The sequence below is a fragment of the Mytilus californianus genome, unplaced genomic scaffold, assembly GCF_021869535.1.
Source record: "Mytilus californianus isolate M0D057914Y unplaced genomic scaffold, xbMytCali1.0.p SCAF_5, whole genome shotgun sequence".
NCBI lineage: Eukaryota > Metazoa > Mollusca > Bivalvia > Mytilida > Mytilidae > Mytilus > Mytilus californianus.
The window spans coordinates 60,158,214-60,172,935 of record NW_026262701.1 but is presented as its reverse complement, the minus strand read 5'-3'; the positions used below and the strand labels follow the sequence as shown (position 1 = coordinate 60,172,935).

The following is a 14,722-nucleotide window of genomic DNA, read 5'->3' as shown; positions in this document are numbered from 1 at the left end:
TATATGGATGAGAATAGACTAAATTAGAATATTAACATTTGGACAGAGAAGAATTTCAGACGACATCAAGTATGCAAAAACTCTAACTTTAGAATCTATAGACAATTTGAATTATGTGGGATACCGAACTGGTTTAATAACATTAACATTGATAAGCTGCGAGTTACCAATGCGATACATTTAAAACTTATGTCCGACTTCAAACAGAAATGGCATGAAGATTTGCATAGTGACACTACTAGACAAAATGGACCAGGGGGTAACAAACTACGTACATATAGAACATTTAAACAGGATGTATATACAGAACTTTACCTAAATAAACTTATTATACCATCACACCGAAGAGCTTATTCTCAGTTTCGCTGCGGTGTTGCCCCAATACGGGTGGAGACAGGACGCTACGAGAGTCTCCCAATAGATCAAAGAACTTGTTTTGTTTGTGAAGATAAAATTGAAACGGAAGGAGCATGTATTGACGGGAGCGTCTTTTTACCACAGAACACCCAAAATTTACCACAGAACTTCGAAATATTAATACTTCAGACATTATTTTCATGTTATTGTTCATTCTTTTTATAATTTGACATTTATTATTCAAATAAATTTAATTTTTCTATTTAGGGTCGACTCACTATCGCTACGCCCCCAACTAAATGGCCAATAATTGGGATCCTACCGAAAACCCCTAGCTATTAAAACCATAATATACAAAGATTATTTATATTTGTGACATTTATATTTTAAATACATTTTATGTTAAGAGTTGTTACAATAAATACTGGATGTCTGTTGTACGGCGATCTTAGAGACGAACTGTATAAGATTTAAAATTTGAAAACAAATTTTTTTAGTCTTTGGCCGAATTCCGTGAAACTTTCATTTATTTTAGCCAATGACAATATTATTGTGATACAAAAATGTGCCAAAACCTGCAAACTTATTTTAGACCGTAGAAGACGTTTTTATACCGATAATAGATGTAAACAGTTTTTTTTTATTTAACTTTTGTTTTATAATAGCCTTTTGAGAATGTGTAAATATACTAGTTCCTTTTTAATCAGTCTCTCATAATTCTTTTTAGAATGGCATTAATAATTTTAAAAAGTTTAATATTACAATGTGAAATGTGTATATTGTATTATTGATGGTGAGACGTCAATAAATTATTATTGTATTGTATTGTTGTGTTTTACCAGAAATACAACCATATATCTACGTCGAACGATAGCCAACTTGGGCTTAACAAGCCCGGCCGAATTCATGATAACAATTAAGAAACAATCAGTTTAGTTTTTCAATTAGGATTAACGTGTGCGTGTGTTTTTTTTGGATATCCATCTCTGAGAGAACAAGGGCCATAACATGCTATATATGTGTCCATTAAGAATCGTTTCACGGTACATTGCACTTCAGTGTTATGGTTATCAGTGGTTTTTCCTGAAGAAACAGACCGTAAAGATTTAAAGAAACGTTAAAATTAATATTTGAAGAAAATTTATGAATAGGCCATAGGATTTAAGATGTTAATAATCTGAATCAGAACGGATGACAAATCATTTGGATTTTGGCATCACAGTAGGAAAAAAATTAGTTCGTGACAATTTAGCAATAACGTTTAAACTTTTAAATTTACTATTAGCGGATAAATTGAAGAGAGAAAAAAACGTTTAATTGCCTCTTCATTATCGCACCTCAACATCAAAGGAACCGAATTAAGATCAATTAAGTAAGTAAGTTAAACATGAGCTTTTCACCGAATATAAAAACATAAACAATAATGTAAAAAATATCATAGTAATCAACTTCTTTTTCTTCGTCCTTTTCTGTAGAATATGAATTCTGTCAGACAGATATCGGGCCAAATCATGATTAAAATAGTCCGGCCTTTCACAAGATTTTTTTATTCATCTAGAGTGCGGACATAAAACGCGGGAAATATTATTTCCCCTTAATGTAGCAACCGTTCCTTTCATAGGTGGCAGTGCTTCATCATCGAACCTCGTGAAAATGGCAGACTCAAAATTATACGACATTTTAGGCGTCAGTAGATCTGCCCAAGACAATGAAATCAAAAAGGTATCAATGAGAAAGCGATAGTAAATGTTACCCCTTACACATTAGCTGTACCTGATTGGTTTCAAATATGTATTTTGTCACATTCAAAGGTGGACGGTGACTCAGGATTTCACTAAGAAATAGAACGTTCCATGGTTTGAACTTGCACAATGATAAATCAAAATAAATGTACAACCTAATCAAAATTATTAAACTATACCAATACGCTCAAATTTCAAACATATTAAAAAATTAAAAGAAGAAAGAAACAGGTGGTCTTGTTTAGCTGGTTCATCATCATAAAGATGTTAATCCCTATCGGGAATTTCAGAGCAGAGCTAAGAGTAAGAGAAATCCCTTTTTGGATTCTGAGTACTGACCGATTTCCTGATTTGGCCCAAATCAGAAAAAGATTTGGTCTAAGTATAACATAAGTGAAGATTCAACATGAGGTTAAGAGGTGTCTTTACTGATTTGGCTGCCTACTGTACTTAATTGAAGATTTAATAAGCTTGAACTAAGTTGAAGGCAGCTTAGTATAGCAGCAATATATTAGCAGGACTAGAACAGCCAATAAAGAAATAAGCATTAAACCATTACCAGGGCTCATGTTACCGGTCAAAGAAGTAGCCTTCCTGTCTGTTAAAAGCAATATCTAGTTTTACGGGTGCATGTGTTCACAACAGTTGCTTTTGTCATCAACAATTTCCCGCTAGTACCATGTTGATGAAACAGCAATTTTTCATTTATATCTAAGGAAATTCAAAGATTTGAATAATTTGTTTCTTTAGAAATGTGGTGAAAGCATTGTCTTAGACAGTCTGCACCAAAATCTTTTCCAACTACTAGTCTGAAGACCAATCTTCCGTCATTTTTCTTGTGTGTCTAAACAAAGTTTTGCAAATACTTACACCAGTCCAAATAATATTTTACTGGTCTTTGGCATCAGACTAGTAGCTCATGGTTCAGACTGCTAAGACTATATTCAAAGAAACAACTTGATATGAAGTATTTTCTTTAACTGTTGGTACTTGTTATAACAAAATTAACTAAAAACGTAACATGTCTGTTTATTTTACAACCAAACATATAGAAATTGGTGAACTTCCATTTGGGGCATGTATAATGTCAGACTTGGTGAACACACAATTTCCCCCCGGATTTTGACAATCCCCCACCAAAGAAATGCTGACACTATTTTTTCAGGATGCTTAACTGTATAAATTATTTTTCTATGAAAAGAGCTTACATGAATCAGAATAGAAACTGACAATGAGTATTCATGAGAAGAATGTGTACTGCAATAAGACAACCACATTGAACTACTTATTTCTATCACACTAACTTTTTATATGTGTTTTACCTGCTTCTAATTACTGCTCCACCGGCCCCCGACAGTCTGTCTGATGGTTACTCTAAAAGAAAACTTTATTTCATCAAATTTTTCTTGGCTTCTATGAAAGGGAATGGTTAAAAGTTTGTTCTGCAGCTTGATAATGTTGAGTGTAGCGAGTTAGCATTTTTTGCATCTGCCTTGTAATCACTTCCTGTTTGCCAATAGTTTGAAAATTTACAACACTAATTGAATAAGGAAAATCAGTTGCTTAAATATAGTTAGTATACTGCAGCCTGAAATCCATTATAGGCAAGCCCAGTGTGTCGGGCTTGAGGAAGTTTCAACCCCTGATTAAGGGTGTCTATCTTTAAAACTGTCAAACTCTATTTGACAGGATGGAAATCTACAAAGTTTAGATATAGAATTTTTTCTGAATTACAATGGGCTGTACTTCATGGTCTTGATGTCAATTATGAAAGATCAACAAACTCTCCTAAAAATATTTGATAAATTTGTTTGGAAGTATTAAGTTTGAATATACATACAGTAGTTATTTAACTATATAATTTAGGAGCTTCACACCATGGATTAAGCTTACATTTCGACTGATCATCCTGAAATTTAAATACAATTCATGAACCTTTGCCACTAAAAAAGGATGGGATTGCAATACATGTCGATCTTCAAATTGTCGGAAAATTAACGTTGTCTTTTGGTTAAACTCGGTAGTTAAACTTTCTTTTTCTTTTTAGGCATATTATAAGCTTGCAAAAGAATATCATCCAGACAAAAACCCAGAAGCAGGAGAAAAGGTAAGGAAACATGATCATTGATAAATACAATGTTGAACATAAATAGCATTTAGAAAGGTTTTTAAGGAAAAGTATTTTGCATATATCAACACTTTCGCTCCTGAATTAATTTTTTTTCACGGGATTTGGTGGCCGAAGTTTATTTCCTCAAGCTAATTCCCCGACCGGGTTTCATTTTGCAAGGTTCTACAGAAAAAAATCGTGATTACGGAAATCGTGGAATTCCAGCAAACGACAGTAAATTGGTCGTTCATAAGCCACGTGGTGAAAGAAAAGTTTGTACTCCAAGTGGGGTTAATGTCATTTTGTTGAATGACTGCGATTTAAAGCAAAATTATTCTACTTTCCAGTTGAAAATTTGCGTACGGAATTTTTTCTACCTCGGTACTGTTTAAATGCACTTAAATTACGTTTGAACCAATTTTACTTCAAAGAAGTGTCATGCAAACGGATAACAATCGTACTACTCAAGCTCCTTATCCGTAAAAAGTATTCCAATCGATGTCTTCCAGACAAAAAAATGCTTAAAAAAGTGTCTGTTGTTTACGAGAAAATTGCGAACGCCATATTGTTTACATGGTTAAAGAAGAGAGACAACTCCAACAAAAACAGGAACATTAATCCTACCATAAGCAAGAGTTTGAATTTGGAAACTAACAAAATCCGTGCAAAATTGCAAGCAAAATTAAAACCAAAATATTTTATCGAGACAAACAATAAAATGTTGCAGTATTTTATCATTTTCATCCCCATTTGGTTCAGCAAATTAATTTACTTTACACAAACCATTTGTTATATACTTCAGTAAATTCATATATGTACTGTACATGCTGACATTGCTGTATGAGATAATTATACAGATCTATGATTTTTTTTTACTTGATGAAAATTTATTGTATTTTGATTTGTAAATCATTATCTGTGTGTATACGTGCATGCATAAAAAGACTGGATGAAATTCATAATAAATAGTTCATGAGAAAAAGTTTTAATGTTGAATTTTTTTTTAATAGTTTATAAAATTTTTGGCATCTTTTAAAATTCATATCTTTTTCATGTTCATGCTTCAAAGTTTCTGTCTAGAATTTTTTTTTTAACTAAAACTATTCTGCCAGTTCATATGATTTTAAACAAAAATATATGTTTAAAATGTAACATATATAACTTACAAAAATTTACAGATAAATCCTCTAGCTTGAATGTCAACACTGGCCTGCCTGCATGAATTGATATCGGAAATAAGGATTGTTTATATGTGGTAAATGTTCAGTTTTTTTTATAACAACTAGTCAACAATTAAAACTTTAACAGACGTCCAAACAGCTTAAAAGTAACAGTCAAAATTAACAAAACAGTTCTATCCACTTCCTTGATCAGTTGTAACAATTCCTTACAGTGTGGAATTTGGTAAAGCATTCAGGCAGGCACAGGTGTTTTCCACAATCATTACAGCCAAATTTGGTTTGTTTAACTGTCTCCTGATTTCCATTTTTTGTCCTCATGTAGCATAAATGGCATTTTGACTTCTTGTTGAAACTAGATGGCATATGTCTCCGAACAAGTCTGTTTTCAAGTGGAACTCGTGATGGTCTTCCCCGTCGGATGTCAGATGAATAGCCTGCGACTAATCCTTTTACAATATTTAAAGTAAAGTCAAGGAATGTCATTGAAGATGGATGGTTATTGCTCATGATGAACAGTTTAAAAGCATTAAAATTTGCCATTTCCAGTAGTACAAAGAAAACCCTCTTACTCCATTTGATTGTTTTATGATTATAGCAGTAATATTGGATATACTGGTCGGCACGGTCCACACCTCCCATATTACTAGTATAATCTGCAACCATTTTTGGACAAACAAAGTTTTGCCTAGAGAAATTGCCATCTGTATTGACTTGTCTCTGCACTTCAGATGTACTGTTGTCATGAATAGTTGAAAAGACATTTACAATTTTTTTATCTTTCCAAGCTGAAGCTACAAGACATCCTTTTTGGCGGAACTTCATATCCCCACGTTGATTTATGCCTTCTGGTCGTTTACAAATTATATCAACGGGTAGTCCCCTACGGTTTATTCTGACTGTTCCACACGCTGCTGTACCATAATTTTCAAATAAATCTACAAAAAGCTCTGGACTTGAAAAATAATTATCAGTATACACATGGTACCCTTTACCCTCTAGTTGTGCTCCCTGTAGACACCTTTTGACAACATTACTAGCGAGGTGTAATTGAGGAGTTGCACGTCTCCCTGGATATATGTCTACCAACTGTATGTAGCTACTTTGAGACACAGCTAGCATCCACACCTTCACTCCCCATTTATGTGGCTTTGCTGGCATGTATTGTCGAAACTGAACTCGACCTTTAAACGGAATCATACTCTCGTCTATAGTGACATTTCTTTTAGGATTATACTCCTGGTTGAAGCAGGCATTGAAGTGATTTACTAATGGTTTGACTTTAAACAAGGGGTCATAATTTTCATGACCTGGTAATGGTTCTAATTCTGAGTTTGAAAAGTGGAGGTATCTCATTATCTGTGTGAACCTGTCACGACTCATGGTTTGCGGAAATACAGGTGTATGCAAAAAATGATCAGTTGACCAGTACATTTTGGTAGATGGTTTCCTATCAACACCCATTTGGAAACAGAGTCCAAGAAAAGCATTCATCTCAGCAACTGAAGGTCTTACCCAGGCCATTTTGTTCTGATTTGGGTGTTGCTCTTTCTGTTTAAGGGCATAGCGGTCAGTTTCATCAATCAAATTTTCAATTAGCATGTCAGTCAGGAAAAGCTTGAGGAAATCTATAGGATCCTTGTCTTGTGGCATGATCCTAGTTGGCCCTGAGATTCCAGAAGGTGTGAAAAGGTGAGGCATTCCTCGTTCATGATATATAAAGTTTTCATGCCAACCATTATGATTATGAAAGACATTACCAGGATCACCAGCAGGTCCAGGGATATCATCATTGATATCAATGTCTGAATCACCAGATTCTATGTAGACGTCACTGTCATCACCTAAACCCTGCTGAAGTAACTGATGCTGGTATCTAGCTTCAGCTTCATCTATTTCACCTTGAGAAAAGCCTTCAAATTTGTCAGATTCATCAGACGACATTTTTTTAACCTTTTTTGACTGAACAAGTGACCCAACGGTGATACGAGACTTACCTTTCATCACTTCTTTTACTTAAATTAACAGATTAAAATAGCAGAAAACACCACTAGTGTCAGGTTACATGTCTTATTTAGTTGATAATTTTATTTTTACTTCTAAGTAAACGAAATATAAGCGAAAACAAACTTTTACCGGAGTGCATAAATTGTGTAATATTTTTCCGCCATGATTGTTGACATATTTTCCATAACGATGTCTATTTCTGGTTCAATTTAAGGTCGTAAGAATTTTTGTATATTTAGCACACAAAAAAAGTAATTAAGGATTAAATTATTATGCAAAAATTCTCGAGATTTTTATCAATTCGTTGATATATAAAATGACCGACAAGAACTATTTTTAATTAGCTTTATTTGTGTTTGCAAATGTGATGTCACCGAGATAAATTTTACTATCGTACAAGCACCTGCTCGACATTTTAAGCATTTAAAAAAAAAAACTACGAGCCTGAAGTTAAAGCAAAAATAACCTGAAGTTTGTAATTTTATACTATAAATTTAATTTGATTCATTGTTGCTTTGAATACTTACACTATTTTCATGAAAAAAACGATTCAACGAGGAGTTTTTCGTTTCGCCATTTTGCAAATGGAGTCGATATTTTTTCAGGTTTTATTTTCAGTTTTCGCATTTAATTAACAATATATCCTTTCAATCATTGTAAAACTCAAATTATGTTATATTAATATAACTTTATTTACACAATGAACCGAAACCTATGGTTAGAAGTTAGTATTTTTACTTTTGAAGTTGTCGTTCTAAAAATAGAATTTTAGGTATCCTTAAGGATAATTTCGCCCACAGCTCCGTGGTGCCAAAAGGATAATTTTGGCTCGCGCTCCAGGGTGCCAAAAGGATCATTTCGGTACGAAAGGGTTAATATAATCCTAAGTTGAAATATTTTCAACAACAAAAAAACATATATAAAAGCATTCACAACAAGCTATCAATCTCTCATATACAGTTGAATTTATGCTGTTTTTCTAAGAGCTGTTTATCAAGAATATAGTTTTCATAAGAGAAATATTGTCAGTTCAGAATTGAAGATTGATTTTAATCCATTTTTGTCGAGCCTTCGACTTTTGTCGAAAAAGCGAGACATAGCGATCCTACATTCCGTCGGCGGCGTCCACAAATATTCACTCTGTGGTTAAAGTTTTTGAAATTTTAATAACTTTCTTAAACTATCCTGGATTTCTACCAAACTTGGACAGAAGCTTGTTTATGATCATAAGATAATATTCAAAAGTAAATTTTGTAAAAAAAAAATTCCATTTTTTCCGTATTTTACTTAAAAATGGACTTAGTTTTTCTGCCAGGAAACATTACATTCACTCTGTGGTTAAAGTTTTTGAAATTTTAATAACTTTCTTAAACTATCCTGGATTTCTACCAAACTTGGAAAGAAGCTTGTTTATGATCATAAGATAGTATCCAGAAGTAAATTTTGCAAAAAAAAATTTCCATTTTTTCCGTATTTTACTTATAAATGGACTTAGTTTTTTTGCCAGGAAACATTACATTCACTCTGTGGTTAAAGTTTTTGAAATTTTAATAACTTTCTTAAACTATCCTGGATTTCTACCAAACTTGGAAAGAAGCTTGTTTATGATCATAAGATAGTATCCAAAAATAAATTTTGCAAAAAAAAGAATTCCATTTTTTCCGTATTTTACTTATAAATAGACTTAGTTTTTCTGCCAGTTAACATTACATTCACTCTGGTTAAAGTTTTTAAAATTTTAACAACATTCTTTAACTATCCTGGATTTGTACCAAACTTGGACAGAAGCTTGTTTATGATTAAAAGCTAGTATCTAGAAGGAAATTTTGTTAAAATTTAATTCCATTTTTTCTGTATTTTACTTATAAATGGACTTAGTTTTTCTTCCAGTTAACATTACATACAGTCTGCAGTTTAAGTTTTTAAAACATTTATTAGATTCATAAACTATCCTGAATTTTTACCAAACTTGGACAGAAGCTACTTACAATCAAAAAATAGTATAGAGAGGAATATTTTTATTAGTTTTTTTTCTCATTTTTGTTGAGTCTGCGATTAACAGCAAAAGTAGGCGAGACACTGGGTTCCGCGGAACCCTTACGAATTTTTCTCTGTATATATCATGGAGAACACAAAATATTTTAAATAGTCAGACTGAGATACCTTAATTTTGAATATGTAATGTGTCTATAGTAGTGTTTGTCATGGTTTATATTAAAACAGTTTATTTAGAACCTACTTGTTACATTTTAGTTTAAAGAAATAAGTTTTGCATATGAGGTTCTATCAAATGCAGAGAAAAGAGAGACATATGACAGATATGGTTTACAAGGACTTAAAGAAGGTGCTGGGTCTTCAGGTAATATTTAACTAATGAAGAAATCATAGTCAATTTGTTATTCCAAAATGAAATGCACCACCATTGCCTGGGATTAAGATAATTCAGTATAAAATAGGGTTGATTTTAAGTAGGAGTTATAGTAATTGGCTTGTTTTGTTCTTTATGCTTAATATTTTTACTGAAATTGGACATTCAATTAAATAATTACTAGACGATACATCTGGTTAAGGACAGTGAATCCACTTGTTGTAGGAATACTTGAATTGTGGAAATGGCCTTCACAGTATTAACAAAGAAATGCAATATATTGTTGAAATAAAAAAAATGAAAAATGTTCTGTTTTGCAAGTATATCTTAAATGGATGTTTAAAAGTAGGGAAGGACAGGTATCCATCAACTATATTCAGGTCAAGAAACTTGTTATTAGGATATAAATCCTAACTACTGCAGATTTTTCATTATTGGTTCTGAAATATGTGCTTAGTTTCATCAATTTTTATGTTAAGGGTTTCTGATCATGTGGTGTAATTAAACATTCCCTATTCAAATAATTGTTTAAAATTATTTTGGATCTCTCTAAACAATTATTGAAAGTGTTGAAATCATGGCAATGTTCAAACCTTTTAAAAGCATCCAGTTTGTCATGATATGTTTGTCTATTATTACAATGTGCACAACAAAAAATAGTTTAATCAATATCAAGATTTCTATATCTACAGGTGGATTCCCAGATATATTTGGAGATCTTTTTGGTGGAATATTTGGTGGTGGAAGCCCATTTGGGGGTGGATTTGGAGGAATGGGTGGACCAAGGAGAGGTAGAAGAAAAGGAGAAGACACTTATCACCCATTAAAGTAAGTTTTATATTGAAAGTATTTTGAAGAATTGATTTTGTGAACATCTGCATAATAGTGTGTTTGTTTTTATATGCCCGTTTACGGGACATATTATGGTATACCGTTGACCGTCTGTCCGTCCGTCGTCAACATGTCAGACATTAACTCAAAAAAGCTTAGACAAATATGCATGAAACTTTGGTTAATTGTTTATATCTATTGACGTGAGGTCCCTTTCGTTTTTTATAAATTTCAGATTTACTGTTGCTGAGTTTTGGGGTTTTATTCATTAAAAAAAGGGGGGACTTTCCAGTTTTCCCACAATAACTCAAGAATGCTTTCACCAACTTGCAAGAAATTTTGGTGAATTGTTTATATCTTTTGACATGAGCTCCCTTTCGATTTTTATAAATTTTAGATTTTACGTTTCCGAGTTACAGGGTTTTATTCATAAAAAAGGGTGATTTTCCAGTTTTCGGACAATAACTAAAAAATGCTTTGAGCAGTTCTCATGAAACTTTGGTGAATTGTTTATATCTGTTGATTTAAGCTCCTTTTAGAATTTTATAAATTTAAGATTTTAAATTTCTGAGTTATGGGGTTTTATTCATTAAAAAAGGGGGGATTTTCCAGTTTTCGGACAATAACTCAAAAATGCTTTCAGCAGTTCTCATGAAACTTTGGTGAATTATTTATAGCTATTGATGTAATCTCCCTATTGATTTTCATAAATTTTAAATATGACATTGAGAAGAAATTGAACTTTATTTGTTTATAGTCTGACAACAGATTTACTAAGTATTGCGCAACAGCAAATTCAGTGTATTGCACAACAGCAAGAAATCTTGAATTGAATATAAATTCTATTCATATAACCAATTTCAAGTTCTTTGACTACATTTATTCAGAAACCTATAATATGTCAAATATTTAATTACAATCCAAATTCAGCTTGAAAATTGTGTCCATTTTTGCCCCAACTGTTCAGGGTTGGACCTCTGCGGGCATATCCAGCTGAGCTCAGCGAAGCAGTTTATTAACATTTTTGCAAAGATATAGAAAAAAAATTTAAATGTCTATCAAAAATACTTATTGACGGATCTTGTTTATATTAGCAGTCTGCTCTATCACTTTCTCCCTCGTCAGGTAAATGAAGTGCACATTTCCTGAAAATGTTAAACGAGTGTTATTTCTGTAGACTTAGGTCATCGTAACTTTTTTAGCTCACCTGGCCCAAAGGGCCAAGTTAGCTTTTCTCATCACTTGGCGTCCGTCGTCGTTAACTTTTACAAAAATCTTCTCCTCTGAAACTACTTGGCCACAATCATCATTGGGGTATCTAGTTTAAAAAATGTGTCTGGTGACCCGGCCAACCAACCAAGATGGCCGCCATGGCTAAAAATAGAACATAGGGGTAAAATGTAGATTTTGGCTTATATCTCTGAAACCAAAGCATTAAGAGCAAATCTGACACGGGGTAAAATTGTTGATCAGGTAAATTTCTATCTGCCCTGAAATTTTCAGATGAATCAGATGACCTTTTGTTGGGTTGCTGCCCCTGAATTGGTAATTTTAAGGAAAATTTGCCGTTTTTGGTTATTATCTTGAATATTATTATAGATAGAGATAAACTGTAAACAGCAATAATGTTCAGCAAAGTAAGATCTACAAATAAGTCAACTTGACCAAAATGGTCAGTTGACCCCTTAAGGAGTTATTGCCCTTTATAGTCAATTTTTAACCATTTTTCGTAAATTTTGTAATCTTTTACAAAAATCTTCTCCTCTGAAACTACTCAGACAAATTTAACCAAACTTGTCCACAATCATCATTAGGGTATTTAGTTTTAAAAAAATGGGTCCGATGACCCCACCCGCGAACCAAGATGGCCGACATGGCAAAAAAATAGTACATAGGGTAAAATGCAGTTTTTGGCTCATACCTCTGAAACCAAAGCATTTAGAGCAAATCTGATGGGATGAAATTGTTCATTAGGGCAAGACCAATCAGGCAACTTGTTGTTGGGTTGCTGCCCCTGAATTGGTAATTTTAAGAAAATTTTGCAGCTTTTGGTTATTATCTTGAATATTATTATAGATAGAGATAAACTGTAAACAGCAATAATGAACAGCAAAGTAGGAATTACAAATAAGTCAACATGACCAAAATTGTCAATTGACCCCTTAAGGAGTTATTGCCCTTCATAGTCAGTTTTTATACGACCGCAAAAAAATTTTTGTGGTCATATATTCGTATGACGTTGGCGTCATCGTCGTCGTCTGTCGTCGTCTGAAGACACATTGGTTTTCGCACTCTAACTTTAGTTTAAGTGAATGGATCTTTATGAAATTTTACCACAAGGTTCAATACCACAAAAGGAAGGTTGGGATTGATTTTGGGGGTTATGGTAATAACAGTAAAGGAATTAGGGGCCAAAAAGGGGCCAAAAATAAGCATTTTTGTAACTTCCAGACATAACTTGTGTGTTAGTGTATGGATCTCTCTGACATTGTACCACAAGGTTCCATATCACTAAAGGAATGCTGGGATTGATTTTGGGGGTAATTGCCTCCAAATTTTAGGAATTAGGGGCCAAAAAAGGGGCAAAAAACAAGCATTTTTCTAGTTTCATGACAATAACTTGTGTGTAAGTGTATGGATCTTTCTGAAATTGTACTACAAGGTTCCATATCACAAAGGGAAAGCTGGGTTTGAGTTTGGGGGTAATTGCCCTAAACGTTTAGGAATTTGGGGCCAAAAAGGGGCCAAAAAACACATTTTTTTCTAGTTTCCAGACAATAACTTGTGTTCAAGTGTATGGATCTCTCTGAAATTGTACTGCAAGGTACCATACCACAAAGGGAAGGCTGGGATTGAGTTTGGGGGTGATGAATCATAATGGGGGTTCAAAAAATTTTGGGGGGGGATTTATTTTTTTTCCCTTTTTTTTCTTTTTTTCCTTTTTTGTTTCTTTTAAAATTTTCCATTTTAAGTTGGTTATTTCTGATTTATATTTAAAATCAAATAATAATGATATGGTAGGAGATTCACACCAAACAGGATGTGTAAATTATTATATAATAAGTATTGTGCAATAGCAAGAAATTTTCAATTGCACAGTATTGCACAATAGCAAGAAATCTTCAATTGCACAGTATTGCGCAATAGCAAGAAATCTTCAATTGCACAGTATTGCGCAATAGCAAGAAATATCCAATAGCACAATATTGCGCAATAGCAAGAAATTGTCAATTGTGCAGTATTGCGCAATAGCAAGAAATATTTAATAGCACAGGATTGTGCAAAAGAAGATACTTCCTATAAATTGCTTATTTCTTGACCAATTTCAATGGGGTTTTATTCTTGATTTCATGGGGTTCTTTAATATGCTGAATCTAACCGTGTATTTAGTTTTTGGATTTTGGGCCCCGTTTTTAAATTGGTCCACATTGAGGTCCAAAGGGTCCAAATTAAACTTTGTTTGATTTCATCAAAAATTGAATTATTGGGGTTCTTTGATATGCCGAATCTAACTGTGTATTTAGATTCTTAAATTTTGGTTCCGTTTTCAAATTGGTCTACATTAAGGTCCAAAGGGTCCAAAATTAAACTTAGTTTGATTTTAACAAAAATTGAATTCTTAGGGTTCTTTGATATGCTGAATCTAAACATGTATTTAGATTTTTGATTATGGGCCCAGTTTTCAAGTTGGTCCAAATCGGGGTCCAAAATTAAACTTTGTTTGATTTCAACAAAAATTGAATATATGAGGTTCTTTGATATGCTGAATCTAACCATGTATTTAGATTTTTGATTTTTGGGCCCCGTTATCAACTTTGTCCACATTGAGGTCAAAAGGGTCCAAAATTAAACTTTGTTTGATTTCATCAAAAATTGAATTCTTGGGGTTCTTTGATATGCTGAATCTAACCATGTATTTAGATTTTGGATATTGGACCATAATAGGTGAATGTCCAATTTAAAATTTTTAAGTTCTTAGACCACATTCAATCTGTGTTAGAAACCTATGCTGTGTCAAATATTTAATCACAATCCAAATCCAAAGCTGTATCAAGCTTGAATGTTGTGTCCATACTTCCCCCAACTGTTCAGGGTTCGACCTCTGCGGTCGTATCAAGCTGCGCCCTGC

General features: G+C 33.1%; 2 protein-coding genes across 10 annotated transcripts in view; one reads left to right on the top strand and one right to left on the bottom strand.

Annotated features, from left to right (window-relative positions):
* LOC127701157 (cytoplasmic dynein 1 light intermediate chain 2-like) overlaps positions 1-14,722 on the bottom strand; it is a 722,868-nt gene that overhangs the window by 505,291 nt on the left and 202,855 nt on the right. The gene's annotated exons all lie outside the window — the stretch shown is intronic.
* LOC127701166 (dnaJ homolog subfamily A member 2-like) overlaps positions 1,983-14,722 on the top strand; it is a 28,507-nt gene continuing 15,767 nt past the window's right edge. The window contains exons 1-4 of the mRNA XM_052204990.1: positions 1,983-2,079; positions 4,147-4,206; positions 9,648-9,753; positions 10,455-10,590. Coding sequence (XP_052060950.1) covers positions 2,011-2,079; positions 4,147-4,206; positions 9,648-9,753; positions 10,455-10,590 — 371 coding nt within the window. The 5' untranslated portion in view covers positions 1,983-2,010. The remainder of the gene's footprint in view (positions 2,080-4,146; positions 4,207-9,647; positions 9,754-10,454; positions 10,591-14,722) is intronic.